Source organism: Thermobia domestica, chromosome 5 (assembly GCF_964235325.1).
Source record: "Thermobia domestica chromosome 5, izTheDome1.hap1.1, whole genome shotgun sequence".
NCBI classification, from domain to species: domain Eukaryota; kingdom Metazoa; phylum Arthropoda; class Insecta; order Zygentoma; family Lepismatidae; genus Thermobia; species Thermobia domestica.
In genome coordinates this window covers 204,626,916-204,653,762 of record NC_137458.1, presented here as the reverse complement: position 1 = coordinate 204,653,762, position 26,847 = coordinate 204,626,916, and the positions used below count along the sequence as shown (strand labels likewise).

The 26,847-nt window shown below is 35.7% G+C and overlaps 2 protein-coding genes across 3 annotated transcripts in view; both read left to right on the top strand.

Annotated features, from left to right (window-relative positions):
* Positions 1-26,847, top strand: part of Root (ciliary rootlet coiled-coil, rootletin) — a 533,338-nt gene that overhangs the window by 55,978 nt on the left and 450,513 nt on the right. The window lies entirely within an intron of this gene.
* Positions 19,575-22,858, top strand: LOC145686355 (uncharacterized). The gene has a single exon (XM_081759609.1). It carries the CDS (start codon positions 19,741-19,743, stop codon positions 21,370-21,372), a length of 1,632 nt encoding a protein of 543 aa, XP_081615735.1. The 5' UTR covers positions 19,575-19,740; the 3' UTR covers positions 21,373-22,858.

Here is a 26,847-nt window from a genome sequence, read left to right as displayed (position 1 = left end):
TTGAGCGCACATTCCCGCTAACCATTTTTTTCTTCTTTAAATTTTTCGGTCTATTTTCTCGTTGAATATCTTAAAATATTTCCTAGAGTTTGACCAATATTTCCCCATAATCGACATTCCAATTGCTGAAAACTGAGCATATGGCTGGCGATGATGTATTAGAACACCGTATTCTGCGATGCATAAGCATAGGCCAAAAGGATTCGGAGTATCGCAGCAGGGCAAGCCTGTCTGGCGCTGCTCGAGCTGTTTCGACCTAGCTACAGAAGGGGAAGAACCAGGCCAGTAGTCAGTCCAAAAATGCAGGAGAGCGGTAGAAGTTAGGGGGGCCGATCAAACCATATTATATAGTTCATCACCATATTATTGTTCATTTGCAAGCTTATCGTGAAAATTTTAGGGGAGCAGTAAAAATTTAGGGGGAGCCCAGCCTCATAGACCCCCCGAGGATACGGGCCTGGGAAGAACACAATATAGATCATCACAAGCTTAATTATGAATATCACGTCGTTCTTCATTGAATTTTGCACGCCTGGCAAAATGTTTCCAAGACAAATGTGATTGTTCAATTTGAGGGTGGCCACACAGGAAAGTGATATTTAAATAACAATATAGTCGAATTAACTAACTCTATGACCTATGGAACCCGGAGGTTCAACGCCGCGTTCGCAAAAGCTCTCCACTGACTTCTATCCTTAGGTAACTGCATCCAGTTTCTACTTTGTATTCCCATCTCTGCGAGATCCATCTTAATATTGTCCTCCCATCTGCGCCTAGGTCTTCCTAATGGTCGTTTTCCAATTGGTCTCCCATTCAATACCTTGAAAGCGTTTCTACTTTCTCCCATTCTAGCTACATAACTCACCCACCTAAACCTCTTAGACTCCCAGTATGCCAAATGGGAGGCAATTTGCATGGTGTAAGACGCCATTACCCTTCACACCATTCCAAATAATTGCCCTTATCTTGCACAATGCATACGTTTTGAACTTATTACTGTGTTGGGTATCCAGGAGAACTCCCTGATATCAAAACTGAATCGTCTATCTCAAGAAATGGTACTTCAAATTTTCTGCAAAATCTGTTCAATTTTGAACTTTTAACTCTCATAATTCGAACACGCTTGCGATCGAGGATTTCTCCGGTTGCCTAATTGTTTCATATGTAAAAGGACGTCGACTGAGCATAATATCGAAACGAAGGCAGAGTAATATCCCGCGACCTTCTCTACTTAGTATTTAAAAATTCATAAAACCGTACAGCTTGATTTTTTTCCTGTAATGAAAAGAAAGTATTCAGACCCTATAGCTTCACTTGAGAAACGGAAGCACTCATGTAGAAATGCAAATCCTTTTTCTACTCCGGAGCTGCAGTGACTCCGTGGTAGAGCATTGACATCTTGTATGCGGGGTCACTGGTTCGATCCCAGCTTAGCCAGGTGAGCTTTTTGGTGGACACACACCATGTGTGTGTGTGTGGATTTTCTCAGTCTCTTTGTGCTCCTACTTTCTCATTCCACCATTTAATTCATTCTTACCATCATCGTCTCGTTTAACCTATATGACATAACCGAGAGACATGAATATTTTTTTTCCTGTAACGTCCTATCATTGTGTTTCGAAGGAAAGATAGAAGGTGATGATGACAACGAATGAAATGGTTGAATGAAAGAAAGGGAGGGACCCGGAGGAAACTCCACTTATGGTTTGTCCACCACAAAGTTCACTTGGCGCGAGCTGGGATCCACTCCCGAATTGTAGGGGGCCCGGCTGAAGTTAGAGGTGGCTCGATAAAACAATATTATAATTCATTTGGAAGCCTACCGTGAAAATTTAAGGGGGGCCAGCCAAAATTTAGGGGGGCTCGGCCCGCTTAGACCGCCCTGATGATTATGCCATCTAAAGTAAAGTTACACTAAGACATTCAACTTACAAAATATATGCACTGGGGAACACAACTTACAAAATACCTGCACGGGAATACAACTGACAAAATATCACGCTTGAAGGAACTAAGTCTGTTTTGTTGAAAAGATCGGATTTGTGTAATGGTTTTGTATTTGTATACTTATTCTTAATTTGTACCTTTGAGACATCTAGTTATAGATAAACGTATATCTTTTGTAATTTGCAGAGAAAATTTTACCATAAAAGTAGTTTTCGTTACCCCTAAATGCAGTTTGAGTCGAATTTTGCCCAGAAAACGCTGGAATCTTAGCCATGATATTTAAGCCCCTAAAGTAAAGCTGCTCCAAGGATTGCAACTTCGCCTATAAAATAACATTTTTGAACCTACTAAAAATCTGTTTTGCCCTATCTATCTAGGTAATGATTTTGTATTTGTACACGTATCCTTAATCTGCACCGTAGAGAGGCATCTAATTATAAATAAATGTATAACGTTTAACTGCCGTTTTGTAAGAAACTATTACCATAGAAATGATATAATTTTCCCCTAAATGCAAATTGAGTTGCCCTTTGACCAGAAAACAATAGAATTTTAGCCATGATATATTAAATCTCTAAAGTAAAGATAAGTTTTACACCAAGGATTACAACTACACTTATGAAACACCATTTTTGAGCGTACTGAGAGTCTGTTTTGTCCAAAAGATGAAATTTATGTAATGATTTTGTATTAGTATAGGCATTCTTAATGTGCACCGTAAAGATATCTAGTTTGAGAGATACGCATAACGTTTCATGAGTTAAAAAAATCACTTTTGATCAAAGAATATAGCTACTTAATTCATATTTTAAAGCAGGCAACATTGAGAAAATTGAAATAAAAGCTCTCATTTCTCTTTGTTGTAAATCATGTATAAAATGCGATCGTGTCGAAACACTTTTCTATCCGTAACTCATGTGGCAACATCGCATGTATCGCAATGTGCTCTGCCATCTAGTGAGAAAGTTTTACCCTAAAGGTGACTAGCGATCCAGCTTAAATAATTTGCTCTATGTATTTATATCACATATGGACAGAAATAAGTTTGTTTCGCCTTGGTATTATTATGCAACAACCGGGTTATGTTGGAAGGGGTCACATAACGCTTAAAGCGGAATCCAACCGCTTCTCGGCTTACATCCTAGGGAAATTGTCCTTCATTTGGACTCGAAACCGGGACTAACTGGCCACAACTGCGATACGTCTGCCGACTCACTCATAAAGGACTCCTAATAAAAATATGTTGTACTGATCTTTACATACTTATTAATATAATTGTCAAGAGTCATTTCAGAAGGACAAAGAGATAAATAGTTGAACAAGTGAAACCATTATACAGATTTACATATGGACAATTTCAAAATACTGCAGAGTACAGAAGAAATAATTTAGTCCAAGTTAAAGAAATACAATGACTTAATTGGCGTATCAGTACGAAAAGTGAATAAAGATACTAATTATTTGAGTCCACTTTGACCCATTTATACATAAATAGATATCAAAGATATTTCTGACTTCAATAAATGCCTCTCGTGAGGTTTGTATGACACCTCTCCCCCCCTCCAAAATACGGTATTTCGATATATTTTATCAATAGTAAACATTATTAGAACGAAACAATATTTAGAATTTTTCTTTGATTGCAACTGCATAATAATAATAATAAACTATAAAAAAATCACATAAGAAACATTTATAGACTTATACAAAAAACAAAAGTTGCTTTGTAGTATAATCCCTTTGAGTAGTGAATGGGGAGTTTAGGTCTGAATGTAATACGAATAATATACGGGAGTGAAACGTGATAACCCACAAATATGTGTCCATCAAGATTTTAGGAACACACACTTTTACGAACATTTTTCGCTTTTTGGTTTAAACCGTGGTTTAAACCACCTTGGTTTAAACCAGCCAACCCTGGAAAAAAGCATAATAAAGCATAATGTAAGGAAAAATAAAGCATAATATACAGCTTTAAAAAGCATAAAGTTGGTTGCCCAGGTGATTACATTGTACGTAAAGTCAGGCGTTTAAAGGGCTGTTCTGTGACAGCATAGCGTACCGTAGAAAGAACCAAGCCAGACCACGGGAACAAAAAGTAACATCAAGCATTGTGACTTGCACTATGTTGCCATATCTCTCATGGATATCAATCAGGGTTGTAAACTCCTATTAATTATTATTTTTTTTTTGTTCTTTCTTTAATCATTTGTATACAGGAATAAATATCCATTTTAAGAATATTTTCCTTTATATTAATTGGGAAGGCATGTGACTTTGTGAGTACATTATAGAGTTGCCACTGCTGTAAACACTATATACTACACATATTTTGATCCATTATAGTTATTCTTTTTATTCATTTTGTTGACAACATTTTTCTACCACATTCGTTCCTATAAAGATTTTAAAAAATGCTTCCGAGTTCTTGCGTTCATTCGCCATTCCTGCCCCAAATGCACTGTTAATCTCTTTACAGACATAGCCATTTCAATTTTGAAAATCATAGATACTGGTGTAAAGATTTTTTGTACTCTCTCCTTGCACCTTGTAAGTCGCTTTTCTACTTCACAATCTGTAAAGTCAGGCTCACATGTATGTTCTCTTAAAACGGCTACAGTTTCATCCTCTGACTTCATTGTTCCTGGATACCCCGTCTTTTTTCTGTTTACATACAGAAAAAATCGTGTTACTTTAATGTCATATTGTAAAGAATGTAGATTTAATTAAATGATGAAAAGAATGGAGTGTCATTTTTCTGTTGTGTTATATATATATAAGACTAAAGGGTTTCATTTTTGGTCTCAGAAAAACTCATTCTCAAGGAAGTTTATGTGTATATAGCCTTTCTTTATACTCTTACCTTCTCCAACTCAAGGTAAACGGATTAACAGGTCATTGGTATGTAAGTCATGAAGAACCCGTACAAATTACTAAATAAAGAGATTAATTCTAGAGAAATTTGAAATTATTACACATTACTAAATTTATTAAACTCTTCATATTATTACTACCTGTGCATATATTAAATTTTGCACAATAAATATAAATGTGAATATAGGGTAGATGCACGTGTCAACCATTCCTCAAATGTCAACTATGTAGCACTTAAAAGCAGCCCCAAACAAAAATCTAAAACAGGCTTCCTAGATTTTTCTTTTGTTTTCTTATTCTTTAGGGAGACTGTACGTTGAAAGTTACTTTTCTCTTCTGTTTTTGATTGTTAAAATTTCAAGTTTCAGAAGTTTTGCTCCGATATGCCATCTGATAGAAGAAATGAGGCTCGCCACATATTTATGTTTCCTGTTATTATTATTATTATTATTATTATTATTATTATTATTATTATTATTATTATTATTATTATTATTATTAGGGCTATTATTATTACTATTATTGTTGTTATCATTATTATTAGGGCTATTATTATTATATGCATTTTGTTTTATGGAAAACTAAAACTTCTATTACTATTTCTAACAGTTGTTGTTTTCAATGCATGAACCTATATAAAATATTAAAATTGTTATTATTGAAACAAAACTGTAGTTCCAAATATTTAAAAAAGTTCTTATTTCACGAAGACTCATTTATTTAACTCAGATTTATAGACACCACATTTTTTAAAATATTTCCTAATAGTATAAAAAAAAACAAGCTAATATATATATCCATAAACAAAGTTCACACTCCAAACTGGTGAAATGGAGATAATATTTCAATAAAACATCAATTAATTAGCAATCGAGTACTGTCTAATGTCCTACGAGCAAAAACATAAATCTGCTAAAAAGGCTAACGATCAAAGATAAAAGATACGAAATGGGACATTCAGATATAATTCAAATTTTGAGAATAAACTAAAACACTCCTAAAATCCCATTGAATAGAAATGCCTAATGAATACTCAAAACTAAGATAACGGAATAGAATGGTATGAAAGTCTACAAAAAATATATATGCAAGTAACGTTAAATAACTATAAAGAAAATATCTTAATGAACTCCGACACACAAGAATGGAGCATATTATAATGGAAAATTAGAAAATGTGCCCAAATTGGAATTTTGAAGAGAGAAACAAGAAAGTTCTCTCAAAACTATCAATAAAAATTTCAGTAGTGTCTTTGAAATAAAGTAAATAATAATAATAATAATAATAATAATAATAATAATAATAATAATAATAATAATAATAATAATAATAATAATAATAAGCTTTATTTCAGTGCCTCGAACAGCTTGTTGGCAAAAAATACCGCACGTTGTGTAGTATCAGAGCTCTTCATTTACGATGGAATAATAATACTAATGATAATAATAGTGGTAATAATAATAAATAAGAAAACAGTAAGAAAGATTAGAACACATAAAAAACAACGTAGATAAATGTCAATTAAGCAGAAATAATTCGCTGTTAACGCTCTAAAAGTTGTCCAACTCTCTATCTTAAACAACGAAGAGCTAAGAACAGTAGTCTTAAAATTACATTTTAGCTTAATGTTTCTAATGTCCTTGCTTAAAAACTATCACGTCAGATCTCATACAATTTTCACTTACTTAATACAGTAAGTCTAAAATTCATGTACTCAAAGGATCTTTCGATGTTTTGAAAATTTCACATTTCCAATTCAGAGGAAATAAAATCGTACTATTTCTTATGAAATATTTAGTACTTTTAAACATATGTTTCGTAAACAATATTCACTGGTTTAAACATTAGCCTATCTAGTATTTTTTGCATGCATACTTTGTCAAAAATTTTTCTTCTGTTCGTAAGACTTTCCAAACCCAGGTGTATGATCATTTCAATATTCTGGCTATGTGAATAGTAGCTCATTTTCATGTCAAAACATAGCAGTCGAATAAAACATTTTAATTAATAAATAATTATATAAATAACATTAAATAATAATAATAAATAGCAATGAAAACAACAAAAATACTACGTTCTAATTAGCGGTAAAGAAAACTCCATGGTTCTATCTGAAACAGCTGTAATAAAGAGGCGGTTCGACCCCTATTTAATTCTTGAAACACCAAAGAATAAATCGAATTTCTTGACAGCTAACTATTGAAGATGTTAAAGTGAGAGCAGAGTACCTACATAACCTGTAAACCTGAAAATGTTCTTAATATCTTCGAACAAAACATAAAGGAATTTACAAAAGCAAGGAAACAGAAGTGTCAAATACCAAAGGAAGATTGTACTTCAACCAGAAATTAAAAGGAAATCTTCTAACATGTTTGTGAAAAATAAGCAATATTTAGAAATAGACAGAAAATTATCTACACTTTTAAAATATCAGAGGTGTCTATATTTATTATGGCATAGCGAAAAGACTAAAAAAGGAAAGCTAAATAAGGAATACCCAAGCTCCTAGTGCCATAAATGTTAGCGTCCATCTTACAATTTGGACGTACGTGAAGATGCCTGTCACCGTTAGGAAAAGAAAACAACAATATAAATACAATCTGCTAAGCAACACTGCATTTTGTTACATATACCCAATAAACTTTTATCGATTTCCTCGAAAGTTACGCATAAAAATTATACTGGCTGGCTCAAAAGTAGGTATACGCCCCTGCATTGATTAAGTATAACATCCTAACTTATAGGTTTATTTGCTTCGGCTGTTCCAAGCTTAAGATATAAGTAAAAATACATTAAGAACAAATAATAAAGGAACTAAGTCTACTTGATGAATAACAATAATAAATGATATTAAAAGCAATGAATTGATCAGTACGGTACTGTATACCTACTTTTGGGCGACCCTTATTATTTTGTTCAGCTCGGTGTGTTCTATCGACTCATATATGTATTATCTTTGGACAATATTTTAATTAAACAGAAATTAATACTTAACAATTAATTACAATTTTACTATGTATTGCCATCTTCACAGTGTCATAATGAAAAACTTAACAAGGATATATTGCAGTATCAGTTTCATCTAATAAGTGACATAACAATATACTCAATTAAGTACAGCATCACAAAGAAATTGTTCTTCTTCCATTTTCTCGAAAGTACGCGTGAAGTTTTACAGTCTCACATTATCATTTTCTTCAGCTCAATAAGATTTATCGATTTTCTAAATTTGAAATGTGTCACATCTCAAATTTAGTTGATGTTTCTGAAACTAACTTCCATCTGGGGATATATACTCATTCTGGATCACATGTTGTTTTACAGTCTAATTCGCCGTTCATTTGCTTCCTTAAAATGCGAAAACACTTAAGATATGGGTTTAGAAATGTTTATTACTTATTAATGCATGTTACACGTGAATTTCAAAACTACCCTTTTATTTGCTTGAAATGTCTCATATTCAATAGGGCTGAGTACTGGAACAAGTACAGTCTGACTTCTAGCAATCAGGTGTCCAACTATTGGGTTTTTACCGGTGTTGATTAGAAGCCTTCACGATTGAGTTCGTAATTCACTTTCTCAGCTAAACGTATTACGTATGTTCTCGAGTCTTCATCCTTCTAATTACGACACGCTTTTAAGGCATTCTAATTAGAAACTGATAACACTAGCCAACAGTGAAAATGTAACTGGAATGAAATAGATGTTTGTTAACTATTTCGACCACGCCGATAACGAAAACGACAATGAAAAACTCTAATTAGCTCTCGTTTCCAAGTTAAGGGGGGGGGGCATTTAATTATAAGTATTATATTTTATTAGCATTCATTATCAATCCCTTTCCATTAGGCTTCGAAATCTCGTTGATTTTAGACAGACTGATTGAGTTTCTTACAGGCAACAATAGCTGTGTGTATTTTGTTTCTACTTTTAACCTGGGCTCATAGCAACTAGGGGAGGAGGAGGGGAAGAAGAAGGGAGGAGCGGAACATGTTTCCTTTAAGCGTAGTTTCAGTCTGTTACAAATTGTGTTCTGTTCGTGTTCTGGGAAAAGAATTACCAAACCATGTGAATGATTGTTATTATTGTATGACAACTCCATTAACATATGGTATTACCAAGAAGAAAAAAATCTTTCTTGACATATCCTAACATACCGTCGGCCATGCGACCAGTGCCTGACGCAGACGGAATGCCTGTTCCTGTCCCACCTGCCTTTGTTTAAATGTCAACAAACTTTCTAGGAAATAAGAGGGCAGGAAACTGTAAGGATCTTGTGACAAATCTTCTGCACTGCTGCAATAGACTGGGGTGCAACGTGTCCTCAAAGTTACATTTCTTAGATTCCCAAAATGAGTTCTTTCCTAACGACTATGGTGCTGTAAGCGACGAGCACGAGGAACTCTTCCACCAGCAAATTTCGGACATGGAAATGAGATACCAGGGAACGTGGAGTTCATTAGTGTTAGCCGATTACTGCTGGATACTAATCAGGGAATCACAAGCAGAAAACTACAAACGCCAGGCAAAGCGGTTGCGCCTTCAATGATCTTTCTCCGAGGGATAATAACAAGGAAAATACATGCATAAGCTTATATAGGCAATAACGTAAAGCTATCGGAACTTCAGAACAAGAGCTAATCTTACATTTTCATTAACATTTTCGTTATCAGCATACCCGAAAACATAAAGATTAGCTGCTTTCATGCCAGTTACAGAAAAAAGTGAGATTTTGTTGACTAGTGTAATCAATAAAATTACAAAATAAAATTCACTCTTAAGCGTTTCATTGCTGGCACATTTATTATAACGTGAAATAAACTACGTTGAAATAGTACTTGTACAGTTGAATTAATGCTCTCTCTTTGTAAATGATATTGGTATTCTTCGTGTAGTGAAATAGGCTTTCCCCTCTTACTCACTCACATTTGCAAACGTCCAACAAAAATATATTGCGCACAACACAATATTTCATTTTGTAAATTTAGGATCTTTTAATATCTTTTCATTGCAGAGGAGAAACAGGCTCCACACAAGCTGAATTACAAACAACTTGATTGCCGAAGCAAACAAATCTTAGCTTTTAACTGGCGAAATAATTATCACGGAGAAAAGTCATTGGCGGAAATATTCCAGACTGTTACAAAGTACCTTTGGAGAGCCGCCCATAGGTACTGTAAGCTGAATATTTTTGAGCAACAGTACATGGAACACTGAATCTTCTATTCTTGCAGTAGATGAAATTATTAATTATCTGAAGGAAATTCATTTTAGAGGCAAGTTCATTCTCTATTGACAACAGTGTTAGGTGGTTTAGTTTCTCTTGTCCCCAAAACTAACGCTAATGCCACTAGTAAAAAATGCCCATACTTTGATAAATGTCCTATTTGCCCTTTTAAAGTTAATTGGAGGACACTGAACCGAATGAAAATTATTTCAAAATATATCTATGCATGAGGTCACGAGAAAAATGACTTTTAAAGTTGAACTTTTTATCTATAATTTACCTCACCGGCTCACTTGAAATAAGTCACTAGCAGGTTCAGGAAAATTCTGAGTGCCTTACAAGTTCAAAAAACACAAATATTATTACTTCAATTGATAAATTTCATTGAGAAGATCCGAGAAAGTAGCTTCACATATACTGTCTTACACATTTGTTTCTCTTTGACAAAATTATAACGTAGGTCATCAAAATAGATTGTAATTAATTTCTTGATTGGATCACTGTCATCCAAAGTGTCAAGTCTGAGAAAGCTTGAAAAGTTGCGAAATATTTCTCATTTCTGCACACGGAGAATCCATCTGAGATACGATCTTGTGTATGATTACATCAATAAATCAATATCTTAAATTTTTCTTCTTTGGTTTCTGCTGAGAGTGTTTTAATATCAGATAAACAGGGGTGCCCACAAGGGGGGGCTATGACGCAAACTGCGTCATTGAAATATTTGGGGGGGTTAAAATCTATATAAATATGTTTGAGAGGATGTAAAAATTAATCGAAAGTTTTTTTTTTCATGGAAGAACACCTACGGATAGCCAGTTGAGGGGGGGGGGCGTCATGGACATGAGGGGGTGGGCACTACTGAGATAAATACGTTTCGATTGCAGGATTCAACTTCTTACATGTATGTTCTAAACTTTCCCTTCAAACATCCGAGAGAATTAATTGTTCGGACTAAGAGAAATGTGATCTGCCCGTTTACTTCTGCTATAGGTTTGATTGCTTCAATTAGTGCAAAAGTTCCCTTGTGGCTATGTGGGTAACGTACTCGCCTTAGGTTTGGAGGTCCCGGGTTCAATTACCGGCGAAACATTTGGTTCGGATTCCATGTGTTCCGGTAGGTCAAGGTCTCCTATAATCTGCTGCTGAATGGAACGCTTAACTCAAATCCATTCCATTTCGTGCACACTCCAACTTGTTTCAGAAAGGCTATGAAAGAATTGCCCACCCGTGATTTTAATAATCTCTGAGGGCTTGAAAATACCAAGTAACAGTACAAGAGCTACTAAATGTTTGTATTACCAATAGTCTAAATTTCCTTCCTCGCCAAAGGTGTATACAAGATTGCTAAATCCATATTTTTAAATTTAATTGTGTTTAACTTAATCCGTGGGGAAGTTATGAAATATTAAAAGAAAGAAAATATTACACCCCTCCTAAAGATCCAGGTCCCCATTTGTCCGGATTGCTACCCCTACTTATGGGTGATCCTGATAATACTCGTATACTTAGGCTCCGTAGGCTCAATGTTTGGTACACATTCAAACACACAAATTGTACGTTATATAAATTTTCAAAATGCATTTCGTGAGTTTCTAAGCACACAAATGATTATCTCAAGTGCTTGAACTCAAGTTGAATAAATTTAATTGTGGCGTTAGCAGCCGATAGCGAAGTAACCCAATAACGTGCTTTTGACTGTTTGTATTGCATGCATTTGTTTATAAATATAATATATTTGATTGTTGTAATATAATCATCTGACAATCTTCAGCTTAGGCGTGGATTTTGTATAAATTTTCACGATTATAAGATAAATCAGAGAGAACAATGTTGTGGCAAACAACACGTAATCGACGAGAGAGGTCTGAGAGCATTGACCGTGTGTCCGAATCATAATGTTTAGAGAGGCTTTTATCTAACACGTGCTCGAATGAATACGCGGTACGAGGCTTTGTTGCTTTGCTTACAGCACGCTCGTAGCCAGGGAGGGGCTAGACTAATTTGTCCCATCTAAAAAATAACACCAAAGAGAATTTTTAAACTGACAAAAAACAATGAAATTCTTGCAATTATGTTTACCAGAGTAAATTCAACTTTGCGAATTCTATTCATTTCTGTGGAAAATTATGTTTGTTTCGTTGCCTTGACCCATTTTAAGAATTTGAAACTGCAACCATGACAAGCATCCAAGGATACAAGGTGCACTTTCATACAACAGTAGCATAGTCCACAACGTTACTTATGAATATTAATAAACTGTAGTCTCTCTCTTATTTTGAAATTTAGAAAATTGAGTGCAAACGTTGAATAAAACATACTTCTATTTTGTATTGATATAATCTAAAATTGCTGTAATATAATTTTGTTCTAATGTTTAAAAGATAAATACTTTAATTTTAATTATTAATATAAAACAGAGTATCTCGTAAAGAGCTTGTATTAAACACACAAACAGGAAACAAAAATTTACAGTTTCGATAATTCAAGTATAAAACCAGAGTTTGTAAATAGTAAATAAATATAGAATTTTATGATGTTCTTTGATGTCTTTGTCATTGCTCCCTCGGTTTTCATTTCTGTCCCTCCTAATAAATAAGGCTAGCTACGGGCCTGGCTTACAGTATTATAGCTCTGCTCGGCTCTCCTGCCCTTTGGTCAATGTGTGGCCGATCTTACATGTTGGACAGAAAATTTAATAGAGACACAGTATGTTTGGTTTCCTTATGTTCCTTGTTTTGAAAGTTTTGATCGTATTCAGCTAATAAAAAGAGTCAAATATTTTAAATTTTTGTTAGTTGAGTTGAGTTGATTTTGAGTTTAACGTCCTGTTCAGCAGTGAGGCTATATGAGACGTAGGCCTACTGATTAACGTGGAATCCGAACCATATGAGCTTCCGCTGGGAATCGAACTTGGGTCTCCGACGCCAGAGGCGCGTACGTTAACCGCTTATCCACTAGGGAGCTCTAAATAAATTTTTGTCAGTGTATTCGTGACACAGATGAAGATCATTTACAAGCAGATATAAACTCTGAAGAATAGAAACTCTGAACTTCTTGATAAAGAAGTGTGAATAACAGTGTGACACCATTAAGACATATTCCGAGTTTAAGTCTAGGCTATAGTGCACTAAAAAGCGCATGAGTGATAATATGAACTGTGTTGTATCAACGGCTGCCGTCGAAAGTCCTTTCCGCCCACCAGTAAGAAATCAACTAGAAAACTCATCATTAAACCACTGCATGAGGATTTCTGTTGAAGGATAGGTACAATGCAAAGAATTTTTAATTCAGGTTCTTGAGTAGTATGCATTCAAAAGACAATGAAGAATCCATTCGTCTTAAATAAAGAATGCTTTTGCAAGAACAACATGATTTAATATGTATTATAAATAAAATAATAAGAATATTCTTGGATTACATTTAATTCTCTGAAATGTAAATTATCCGATATTAATTCTAATAGATTAAATATTTGCAGTAAAATACAGATAACCGGAGAATAAATTGTAATTAGTTTTGTAATTGATTAGCCTAAATTCGAATTAGTGTAAGGAAGTGATATTTTGAAAAGCTTGAGATTCTAGGCCTAGTTCAAACTAAAATTTCTTCCGTGCCTGCTGTTCATTTGGAGAAATCCCGGAGACTTTTTTTTTAAGAAAAAAAAATAGGCTTACCTTAAATGTGTTTGCATTCTAATAAGATTTACTATTTATTACTCACAGAGTTATTTAGTAATCACGTGAATATATACACATGCTCTTCGTTCCTTTAAAAAAAATGGGCGAAACAAACGAAAAAAATCTTTATTATTTCGTGGAATATCCGTAAAATAGAACTTTTCTGTGACAACAGTGGCCTGTTTAGGATTTTGTTTTGGAATCGGAGAATAAATCCTGAATAGAAATAAACCTGGTTTTATTATAACATTATGTATTACATAGCGAATAGAAAATAATAGTTTGGCTTCAGTGTTTTAGGGAAGGGGGATTTGAAGCTCTACAGGCTTTTGTAAATAAGCTTCGGAGTAATTTCGACCATTCCGCCCACGCATACGCAATATCTTCCAAGAAAAAATCTGAAGGAAAAAACTGAATGTGAGATCGAAAGAGAGTCTTTCTGTCATGAAAAATAGAAAATGATATGCAGTTTTCATACACAAAAATAGACCACTTCAATAATAGATCAAGATCAGAGATCCATCGCATTTTCCTATTCAGTTTTTAGCTTGGTTCGATTTCTTTGATTCGTGTAGCAAACTATGGCGCGATACAGCTTAAAATAACTCACGGCGTGAATTCAATATGGTACACTACACAGGCTCTGCGCTACACATAATTTTTTTTCGTTGTCAGCCAAGTATCGTAAGGCAATTAGAGAGCCTACCAGGAGTAGCGAATTCCGATTAAAAAGAAGCAGCAATGTAGGTGATGGATCTTTGGTGTGCTGACCACACATCCTTAATGTAAATTGTCGTCTTTTTGGGGGTTTAACCCAGATTGTATTTCCATTTTCATATAGTCGTATAAAAAGGATGTTCAAAAGAATATACCTTCTACCAAAAATCTTGTATTTTAACACTGAATAGTTAATATATACAGGATATTTCAAACGTTTCGGAGGTGATTCCTGACACCAAGATAAGATGAAAAGTATAGACCAACCTGGGTGCACAAATGCTTCCTTTCGGAGTTATAGGCTGCCGAAAAATGAAAAAAAAAATGAAGTTTGAAGGTCCATAGCTCCAATACTATGGAACCTACCGTAGTCGGGTCAAGACTTTATTTAGGAGCTAGTAGACTCTATGTGCCCTATTCAAATATCCATGTTTCAGAATCCTATGGTACTTCCGTAACAGTTTTTATAGAGATAGTTGGTGAGTACTGTAAATTATATGTCAGTAACCAAACTGCTTCTATAAAAATTGTTGGGTGAGTACCTTAGGATTCTGAAACATGTATTTTTCTGTATCACACATATTAGTTCCTAAGTGAAGTCTTGACCCGACTACGGTAGGTCCCATAGTTTTGGAGGTATGGAACGTTAAACTTCATTTTTTCGTGTTTTCTGCAGCTATAACTCTGAAAGGAAGCATTTGTGCACCCAGGTTGATCTATACTTTTCGTCTTATCTTGGTGTCAGAAATCACCTCCCAAACGTTGTCAGTGTTGTTTTGAAACAACCTGTATATTACTTCTGGGCGAGTGAATTCTAAAACGCAATATTACTTCTTACAACAAATATTGTAATAAGTTTAAGGATTAAGAAAAATCTTTAGACTATTAAAATTTAACAAAAGAACAGTGTCCATGATTTCAGGAAAGATAAACAGTACATCGAAGCTAATTTTTCGTATTAACAACTTTCCAAAAAGATGCCTAGACAAAGACACCATGGCATTAAGACAAGAAAAATAAGTAATCTCAAAAATATAAAAACAAACAACCATAGTTACGTTCTCTAATCAACAATATATAAACATCAGTGAAATAGCATTTAAGGCATCATTCGTCGCGAAACATTTTAACTCCCGAATTTGGTGAAATGGGCTGCCGCCCGGATAGCCACTTTTGCTCAACGATGATAAAGAAAATGAGAATTAAAATTGGAATCTATATGCTAAAAATGTAAGTTGAAGGTGCTGTAACTGTTTAATCCAGTTACCTAATTCATCGTAGATCCTACAAGTGTACTTTCTCGAGTAGGAGCTGGAACAGAACCAGAGAACATACAGTATTAGGTTTTACCTTATAATCAAACGTATCTCAGGTATAGTTAAACAAAAGGGCATTATAAACAGTGTTGCTCACGAGACGAGAAATAAGATTTTCTCTCACTTCTCGTCTCACTTTTCTAAAAGCTTTCCTCGTCTCCTTTTGCAAATTTATGTACTTGAATTGTGGAAGTCGTCTTAGTAGAATTTTGCTTTTACTAATAGGAAATTAAAATGCTATATGGGGATAGCTTTAATATAATTAGCATTAGTTAAGCAGGATATTTTCGTCGTACGAGAACCAAAGGAACTCGAGAATGGAATTTTTGTTTGCTTCAATTATGAACATAATTCTGAACGCTCCACTTAATGTTATTTGAATGTCATTGAAGTTGACTTTGCCATTTACTTGTCTGCTGTGCAATAATGTGTTTACCATCTTATTATAACAACATCTGTTTGAAAAAAAAAAAAAAAAACTTTTCTCCCACCTCCTGTAAACCTACGAAAATGGAGTTACATTTCTCTGGTTCTCAATCTCATATGACGATATTATCCAGGTTCCGTAATCGATGTACACATCCGAACAAATATAGAAGTTCATAATAGAGAACTACCGGCAGCTGGCCTAAGACATTGACTGCAGTTGTGATCTCAATGTAATGCAATTAATCGGATATTATAGAAAATCAATCCATTAAAATATAACTCATATAGAAAATAGGCTACCTTAATTTTAACATTTGTATGCGAGATGTAATTGTAATGTCTTTATTAAAAAAAAAAAAAAAACCGGAATATCATATAAATGGGTTAAATAGTTTAGTAGTTAAATGGTATTGCGTAATAGTTTAAACCTAAACATTTGTATAATGAAATAGCATATGATTAGGGTTTAACTTCGGACCTTCATTATTAAATTATATTGGAAATAGAGTACGATTATAATATTAAACTGCAAGATCTACATTTAAACCATATCTGTAATTTCAGTATATTATGTATCTTAAAACGTTAACATGTAAGTATATTATGTTAATAAATGCTTTTTCATTGTATTTATAAGCACTTTATCAATTTAATTTTTACATTGTGGATCATGTTACATTGAAAGAATTTTTGAAATCTAATCCGTTGATGCATGAGACTTATGAGTTTCCTCGTCTCATCTCGAATCTAAAATGTATTTCTCTTCTCGTTTTCCGTAGGAGTATTGAGACGAGACAAGAAATTTTTCAGACTATTTCCCTCAGGGAGAATTTCAATACACAGGGAATAAAGTAGTACTGGCAAAAATACTGTTAGCCTTGTTGAGCACGAACGAAGAAATGCCCCCGGGCAGGCACGTAGCCAGGATTTCGTGAGGGGGGGGGGCTGTGACATGAAAAAAGGTGCTCGATCACTCCAAACTATTTTACTGGAACATATATTGGTTCGTTTAGCCAGGATTTCGTGACGGAGGGGAGGGGGAGTGACATGAAATTGTGAATGCCCAGGAGCTCGATCAATCTAAACTACTTTACTATCAACATATATTGGTTTGTTAGGATAATAAAATGAGGATATGTTTGCAAGTACTTTAATTACAAACTATGAAGAAATTTCGAGCAAAATAATAATAATAAAAAAAAGTATTGAAAAAGATTTTGCAATATTTACGTCCTTCTCCTGTTTATTCAAATATAACAATTTTCCTTTCGTTATGATCTCAATTACTGAATACTGTCTTGTAAACTATCTTCTAATATAAATTTAAAAAAAGAGTTTTGTGTGTGTTTGTCTGTCTGTGTGCGGCCTGGGGACCAGACGAGTAGACCGAGAGTTACCAAATTTTGGTCACGGGTACCTTGGCCCAGGCCCCAGATCAAGACGAAGCGTTTTTTTTTTTCAAATTTCGAAACAGTGGGGTTTCAGGGGGGCGTTTACGGGAACCGGCTTGGGAACCACACAAATTGACCGAGAGTTACCAAATTTTAGTCACGAATACCTTGGTCCAGGCCCCAGACCAGAGTTAAACGTTTTTGTCGAAATTCGAAGCAGGGGAGTCTCAAGGAGGGCGTTTACCGGGAAATGTAAAAGTAGTAGAAAATGACCGATATTTATTTATTTATTTATTTATTTAACAATCACCAGATACAGCTCAGAGGCCATTTTACATTGAATATCCAACAACATTAACAATGGAAAGGATTTGGGAAGGTATCGGCCAGGGCCTGTTTAGTAGGTGCCATTCCGGCATTTGCCTGGTAGGACTGAGGGAAACCCTGGAAAACCTCAGTCAGGATGGTAGGCAGCGAGATTCGAAGCCACGACCTCCAGAATGCGAAGCCAACGCTCTGCCACTTGAGCTATTAGTGTCGAATCCAAATTTCCGCGGTCGCTGAGATCAATGGTGATACTCCCACAGGCGTTGACTTCCAAATACAGCCCCTGTGTGAAGCATGTGTATATTCAACTAGTTTTACAATATATGCGTTCCTTTCTCTGTTGAACCAAATGCTAACAGAACTTTCTTTCAACATAATTTTTTGTTTTTATTATTCCGTCAACTACTGTCGGTTCCAAATGACAGGTTAAAGGAGCAACAGAAAATTGTCCTTGAAATAACGTGTTTGATACTGCAAGGATGCGATGACGAAAAGTTATGATTAAAAATGTCCACGCTGTTACACAACGGCACTTATGCTTTCGAAAGCTTGAAATCTCCCTGACTAGTAGCAATTCTGAGAATTCCATAACTTTTCTTGAAATTTCAAATTCCCTGACTCTTCCAGAATACGCACTTACCTCGCCACCATATTGCAAGTATTTACAAATCTCCTCATAAGAAAGAGTAAGCAAAAGCTTCCTGTAGTTTTCTTTTTAATTTTTAACGCTGATCCTTCTTTTTGTTAGTTCATTTTGTTTTATCCTTCCTTAATTTTTTCATTTCTGGTCTCGAAGGGGGGGGGGCGGACCCCCGGACCCCCCTTGGCTACGTGCCTGTCCCGGGGAGGGGGAATATCGTAGCCCCCTGAAATCATCAGTGATCATAAAACATTTAAACACTTCCCAAATCAATCTCACGTGATATGAAATGTTTGAACATTTATTTTTATTTTTTTTTAAGCACCAATGTAAAATTTACTTCAAGATGCAGAGTTTGCTTATAAAGGCTGAAACAAGAAAAGACTGTTAGAAACATATCTTGTTTTAGAGTATGCTATACTGTGTATTTATTTATTTCGCTTGATAGATCATCTATTTTTTTTTTTTTTTCATTTCCACATTTCTTGTCAGCGCCAAAGTTATACGAAACATTAATCTGCACTTTATTATGGAATCCGTTCTACGTTGTATTATTTATTCCCGTTGGCATCGAACTCGGATCGTTTGCACCAGTGAAGAACTCCGTGATTTAATTGTCTGCCTTATTATAAAAATTAATTTCGTATTGTGTTACGGCATTCAGTGTCAACATAATATGATAACTAATACATTAGGACGAATTACATAAAATTCTATACAGTAAACAAGAATGAAAATAACAATCGGTAAGAAATTGAATATTTTTATTTATTAACTTAATTTCAAATTTTGTCTGGATGCTTAGATGCTTAGTTAAGATTTGTAGTTAAAAGTTATTGCTTTATGATCGTGGTTTTTCTCAGCCGTGACCTGTTCGTCCTGCCTCGAACTTCAAACGAAGATAAGACTGATATTTTTGTCCTTTTTTTCTGTAAAGATCCGCGCAGCGGGAAGGGGACGAAATCCGTGTTGAGATCATAGGACGGGGGCAGAGAACGAGAAACAGAGTCCAAGTACTTAAGTGAGAACTCGTATTTTGAACACCATTGGTAGTTAAATCCGTATCGTTGAGCTAGTAGTGCGTGATATGCAGCCATTTTGGCAAGATAAGATGAACGTCTGCTGAGCGTAATGGAACTATAGGGCTGGGCTGTAGTGCAGTGAAGTGACAATTAACGTGACATTTCTGACCATGCCGGCCTGTGCTGTTGAAACTGTCGCTAAAGTGTGGCCACGAGAGCGCAATGGTTCTGTTTCAAGTTCTGACCGAGCACGACCTGGCTCCCAGAGTCCTTTGTCTGGGCCATCGTCTCCTGAACCAACTCGTACTTCGACATTTAGACCAGGATGTACAATAGACACAAATTGTCCGTTATTGGATACTAATTCTTCTCCTGAAGTGCGCTTCTTAGGACGTGTACTAGGGTGGTATCCTGCTGTTCTTTTGCGATTCATTAGACATTTATTATCAACAGTCTTATATCTCACGTGGAGTCAATTTTTGTTGTTTGGACCTACAATAATTTTCTCAGGTTGGTTGTGGATTTTCTGGAAGATAATACAGATTCCGTTATCAATTATCAGGTGCGTTATCAGTATGCTTCATTCACCAGCGTGGGAAAGAGCACGTAGGAAACGAACTGTGTTAATTAGTTGTGGAAGCACCATTCAAGCTGTGCATTTAGCGAGGAATTTCTATTGTGCTGGTGCCCGCGTGATCGTTTGTGAAGTTGAGGGCCTTTTTGGTTTAGCACGATTCTCAATGGCAGTTCATAAATTTTATAGTGTTCCACGACCAGAGGAAAGACCCACTGACTACGTTCGTGCTTTGTGTGATATCGTGGAAAGAGAAAAAATTGCATATTATATTCCTGTATCTTCAAGTACCTCAGCCTACTATGATGCTATGGCGAAACCTCACCTGGAAACTCTTGGTTGTTCCACATTCTGTCCTAACACAACAGAAGTGTGGATTTTGGATGACTTCCACGAAATTTTGGAACGAACACGTAAAGAAGGATTGCCTTGTCCTGTGTATTATCGCATTTCTTCCAAGAATCACTTGATGTCCTTATATGACTGTGGTATTCTCAGAGAGGGACGATATATCATGACTAGTGTTGGACGTTTTGGCTCAAGAGATAGGTGTGAAATAGTTCTTCCTAACTCTCAAGAACAGTTTTTGCAAAGAAAATTTCAGTATGAAATAAGTGAGGTTCGACCGTGGGTAGTTGTTCAGGACCTCAACGGAGAACATTTTGTGACGTGCACTACAGTCAAAGAATCGCAGGTAGTGGCAAATGTTACTTGTCGAGTGCAACAGTGTGGAAAACTTATTCCCGTCAAACATGCGGAGATTCTCCAGTGGATTAGAAATTTCCTTCAAAAATTTAAGTGCTCTATTAGCGGTCATCTTACATTTAAGTTTGTTGTTACGGAAGTGAGTGGTTCTTTGGTGCCCTTAGGTTGCAGAATTGGTGTCTCTCTTCCTTATATATGTCACAATAGTCTCCATCCTAGAACTGTGTGGAAACCTTGTCGTCATTTTGCTCAAAATCATGCAAACACTCCCATGATGGGTAGTGAAGAACATTATTGGATGCACGAGACAGTGTTAAAAGTGTTACTTAGTCCCAGTGTAAATTCACTGAACAGTCTTATTCAAACTGTCCTTGAGAAACGAGAAGCTCTTTTTGTTTTCTGGGATCCCCTGCCGTATTGTGCATATTATCATTTCCAACTTCCGTTTAGGAATATATTAACTCTCATGCGTGGTCAGTTTCAGCTACAAAATGACAGGAATGATTATATTAGGACATCATGATTATTTGAAATGAGGTAGAATAATCTCAGTGTATTTAAGAAAATATTTCGCTTTATTTCTAAAGTTTCAACCTCGCTCTATATGTGATACGAGATTTGTGTGAATTGTGTGTGTGTTCATATTCATAAGTTCAGTACTCATATTCATCAAAGTGAATTATCACATAGAAGCTTTTGATTTTAGTGTATTGTAGCTTGTCGAAAACGTTGGCGTTTTGAATGACTTTTCGTATAAGACAAATCGATATAAGTGAGTATAGAACACGCATTTTTTTTTTGTTTGTTTTTTCAATATCTACTTGTAAACAAAAATATAAAGTTTGTTGATGAGTAAGTTAGTTACCGTACTAAGTATGAGGCAGTATTTATGTAGGACCATTGAAATTGAAGGATCTTAACATTTCGGAATATCAGTTATGTTTTGTTTGAGCCAGAGCTTATCGGTTGAACAATCCGTAATTTTTCAATGTAGTTTTTGAAGGTGATCATTTTAGTTTTTAATTATTTTTGTATTATTTCTCGTTGTTCCTTAATGTACATAATTTCTATATTTGTAACCCTAACTGACTGACATTGTTTTTGTTTTTCGGTTGAAATAGAAAAAAAGTATCTAAATTAATGTAAGAAATAACATATGTCAGATAATTACTTACATGCATAGTTAGGTTTCGTTCGTTATGGTACACCTACATATTCTCGGTGAATCTCCCCCTTTTCTGCATAAGTTCTTGGTCATAAGGTTGCACGTCGCCAACCGTGCTTTTGATAATGTAATTGACTCATGTTACTGTAATTAACGCTTGCCTTTATTTGATGTAATAATGTTATCTTGCTTTATTTTTTTCCATTTTACGGGTGTTTCTCCAGGCTTGCAAATTCACTTATGTCTTTAAATTTAATGACTGAGTATTTCGTTTACGAATAGCATGAGATAGCGAAAGTGTCACTTCCCCGATTCATGGTCTAGTACTCGTGGCTTTTGTGACAACTTCGAGTACGGAATCGAGATTCGTATTATTGAGTATAGTCTTTTCTGCTCGAAAATAATGATAATCTAATTGCTATGCAAGCAAGTGGAGTTTCTAAATTTGGAAACTCTTTGCAACTGTAATTGAGCAGCTGATTGTTTTAGTGTGAATGTTTAGTAGCTCCATAAATATTTTAAACTTGTGTTTTCGTATGTTGCCTAGGACATTTGCTGTTAATTCTCATAGCTCTTACCATAATTTATTTTATAATAGAATACCCAACTCAAAAAAGTCGGACGACATACGGCAGTAAAATTCCTACGTGAAATTTTGAGTTTCAGTGTAGGAGTATTATCGTATTTTTAACTTTTCGATGTTAATTTAGGATGATTTTCTTTGAAGAAAATCCTAACCTTAATAAAACATCATGTTTTTCCCATGTGAATGTGTGATGGAAATGTAAAGTTTGTGTTATCTTATCTTAAGTTTTGATAGTAAAAACATACTTCAAAGTTAAAAGGTTGATTCATTGAGATAAGAAATTTATATTTGTCTAAACAAGCAAGTGAAAGAATGAACATATATATATATATATATATATATATATATATATATATATATATATATATATATATATATAGAGAGAGAGAGAGAGAGAGAGAGTATTAGACGAGTGTGTAAACATTATATCTGGATTTTTTAGTCTGTTTTTAGGTTCCAAAGACTATGAACTGAACTTTAATCTATTATCTTTTATTATGTTGTGAAGACGATCACTCGGACGGAGATGAAATTGAAGTATTGTACCCTCTAACCCAGTATAGATTCTGATGGTTGCAGTGCTTAAAACTGTCCATAATACAGTAGGCTTTAAATTTGATCCCAATTATAAACTAATTTGCATTTTCCTTGATTTTTTCTAACATATTTAAAATGTGTTTTGTTGTGCTTTTTTTAACTTGTAGAAGTAATCTATAACATACTACAAAAAAAACTTTTTAAGTATACATTAGTATACATACATTGTGTGTGTGTGTGTGTTAAAGGTTGGCCTTCGTGTTCAATTTTGATGCTATATGAGACCTGAGCCTACAGTGTAAAGTGGTGTTCGAATAACCGTAATGTGTTTATGCTTTCGCACCGGGAATCGAACCCGAGGCCTTGTGCTCTCGTTAACCTCTAGATAAGCTGAAGGATAGTGTGTATATATTGCATTAACTTTTAACCTAAAATTTGTAATGATATGTACTTATTTATTATTTCTGTTAGATTAAATCTTTCTCACTATCATTCAGGTTTGTTCCTTTGCGTTGAACATAGTCGCCGAAGTAATTTCAAAATAAAAAGTTATATTAAAATAATATTTATACTAGTGAAACGTAATGTTTCAGACTCTTCCAGTTGTATAATTAAGTTTTATTTTACTTTAGTTAATATGTATTGCTCGTTATAACATCTTAGGCTTCTCCTTTATCATCATTTTCTTTTCTTTTGTATAAAGTAGTTCGGAACAAATATGTAAAAAGAAGAATGAGTATATTCTTAATTAAAGGTACAGTCAGCCATATAAGTATTCGCACCCCTAATTACTATAGCTCCATTAGGTCGAGTCCAACATTTCTGCAGGTTTAACAAACGCTGGACAGATGCAACCCACCTTACACGTAATATTTACCAGGAGACGACCGCGACAGTTTTTAAGTCAACAAAGCACTAAATCAGGCCTTTTCTTTCTGTTGACGTACGTAAAATTTCTCAGTTTTAAGATTTATCTCTATTGCATGGATCTTCCAGTGAGTGCTATATATCAATGACATAATTCGTTTTGTATACAGGGTGTTTCAAAACAACACCAACAACGTTTGGGAGGTGATTCCTGACACGTCAAGACACGACACCAAGACACGACTTATAGTTAACCTGGGCGTAGAGGTGCTTCTTTCGGTGCTATGATCAGTCGAAAATTTGTCGGAAAAATGCAAAAAAACAGGTATAACTCGAGAACTAAATGTCTGGCAAAAAGGAAAGTATAGTATTTCCAGTTGTAGAATCCATTAATGCACAGCAGGTTGTGGTGCAGTAGCGGCGCAAGGGCTGCCTCCTCCCATAACTGTAGAATTCCTTGGGTATGTTACCAAAAATTGAAAAAGAAAAATAAACAATTATGTACAGGCTGAAGCACAAGTCGGATAACACCTTTGTAGCACACGAACGGCTTGGCGTTGACATACAGTTTATGGTATATGTAGTTCGGGTGGGTAATGGACCATATTGCAGGCATGGTTGCCCTGGTGGCCATCTTGGATCCAAGTTTTTTGGATTTTTAAATAGAAAGAGGCATGTAGGGTATCATTTGACACGAGCTCGATCTCAGGGAAACAGTAGTGCAGTCCATTTTAACCTACCGTTTTTGGTTAAGAAGTTATTGCGTCAGAAAGGTTGAAAATTTGGCATTACAGTATGCGCTTTATGTGCTGTCCTTCTTCAGCAAGACACACTGCAAGGCGCCTCTGCCAATCCGCATGGACTCACAACAGCATGTTCGAGTGGACGGTTTCACAGCATTGCAGAATTCGCTGCATCAGATGGTGGATATCACGGATGGGTTCTTGATAAATCATGTTCTTCATATGGCCCCAGGGGAAGAAGTCAAGCGGCGTAAGATCTGGGGATCATGCTGGCCACTATCGGTCCCCGTCTCTCTATCCAATGTCCCGGAAATTGTCTATCGTGCCATTGACGTGAACATAACACATAATGAGGTGGAGCACCATCTTGCTGGAAAAAGGATGGGAAATCACCGTCTTCATTCAAGAGAGCAGGGAACACATTATCCTGGAGCAGATCACGATATTTCTCACCAGTCAGGGTGCCGTGGATGAAGTACAGTCCAATAATGCGCGTCCCCCAAATCCCACACCATATCATCACCTTTTCTCCACCCACCTCTTTGCTGTCTTGGTGCCAATCTGGGTTTGTGTCTGAGATTTTGTTTATTGACCTCTCCGTGGACGAAAAATAATGCTTCATTACTGAAAAGAACACGTGGGAATATGGGATCCTCCTCACACCTTTTTGTGGTTCATTCGACAAGCTGCGCTCGCCTATCTGGATCATCCTCTGTTAACCACGGGTGGAGTTGCAGCTTGTATGGGTGTCACTTATTCACATGCAGCACCCGTAGCACTGATCGCTGACAGATTCCTGTTATGAATGCCACATGACGAGAACTGCGTTTTGGGCTTCTCACAGCAGCAGCCAACACTTCTGTCGCCTTGTCGTTGGCAGCAGCGGTCCGTGGGCGTCCAGATCGATCCTTGTCGTGCACCGAGCACGTCCGATGGAACTTCTTCAACAACTTGAACACTGCAACGTGTGAGATGTTCTCCTCTACGTGGAATGCATTTAACTCAGCCGTAATAACCCTGGCAGATTGTCCAGCACTGTTCTCCACGATCTCGATTCGTTTTAGGATTGTTAGCGACACACCCAAAACAACAGAGAAAAACATGATGTAATGCGAAATTTTTACCCTTCGTAACGCAATAACTTCTTAACCAATAACAGTAGATGAAAATGAACTGCACCACTGTTTCCCTGAAATCGAGCTCGTGTCAAGTGATACTCTACACGCCCCCTTCCCGTTTAAATATCCAAAGTTGGATCCAAGATGGCGTCTTTCAAGATGGCCGCCAGGGCAACCATGTCTTGCAATAGGTCCATTACCCACCCGAGCAACATATACCATCAACCGAATGTGAACACCAAGCCCTTCGTGTGTTACAGAGGTGTTAACGGACTTACGCCTCACCCTGTATAATATTTCAACGATAAAAATCGTTGTATATTGTTTAAGTTTTGAAAACAGCAGAGATAGGGGAGGATGGGGGAATGACGGTCACCTAAGCAAAAATCGTTATAATCTAGCTCCTAAAGCACGAAAGGTTTCCGCGATAAGTAGATCCTATAGGTAATTCTGTCTTGTTTATTGTGACCAATTTCAAAATACATCTCTTATTTCATTGCCAAGCTAAAAACGAAAATATGAGCATACTCAATTGACCGTTATTTCCCACACTGTTCTGTAATGACAGTCAGGGATTACCCCATGCTTTACATATGGAAAGAAACTTCAACACCATTAAGATTTCAAATTTATTCATTAACTTTAAAATAGTTGTGTTTCTACAGGGACAGATAATAAACAGCAGTTTCGTGTAAAGAAGATTAAAAAAAACTACGTATTCATTGAAGTTACATATATTTTTCGTCAACACCGTAATATATTTGAAATATAAATCTATTGGTATTGGCAAAAAATCATCAAATGAATATATACGTCTGGATCCAGTGGAAGTTCCATGTTCAACTTCATCATCTCTGGCCAATACTTGCTGTGACGCTTCTTTGGGGTCACCCTTGCGCCGCCCTTACACCACATCGAATTGTGCATTAATGGAATCTACGACTAAAAGTAATGGACTTTTCCTTTTACCCGACTTCTTTCC

Coding starts and splice junctions, on each gene's coding strand:
- LOC145686355 (XM_081759609.1), top strand. CDS start 19,741: ATGCCGGCCTGTGCTGTTGAAACTGTCGCTAAAGTGTGGCCACGAGAG.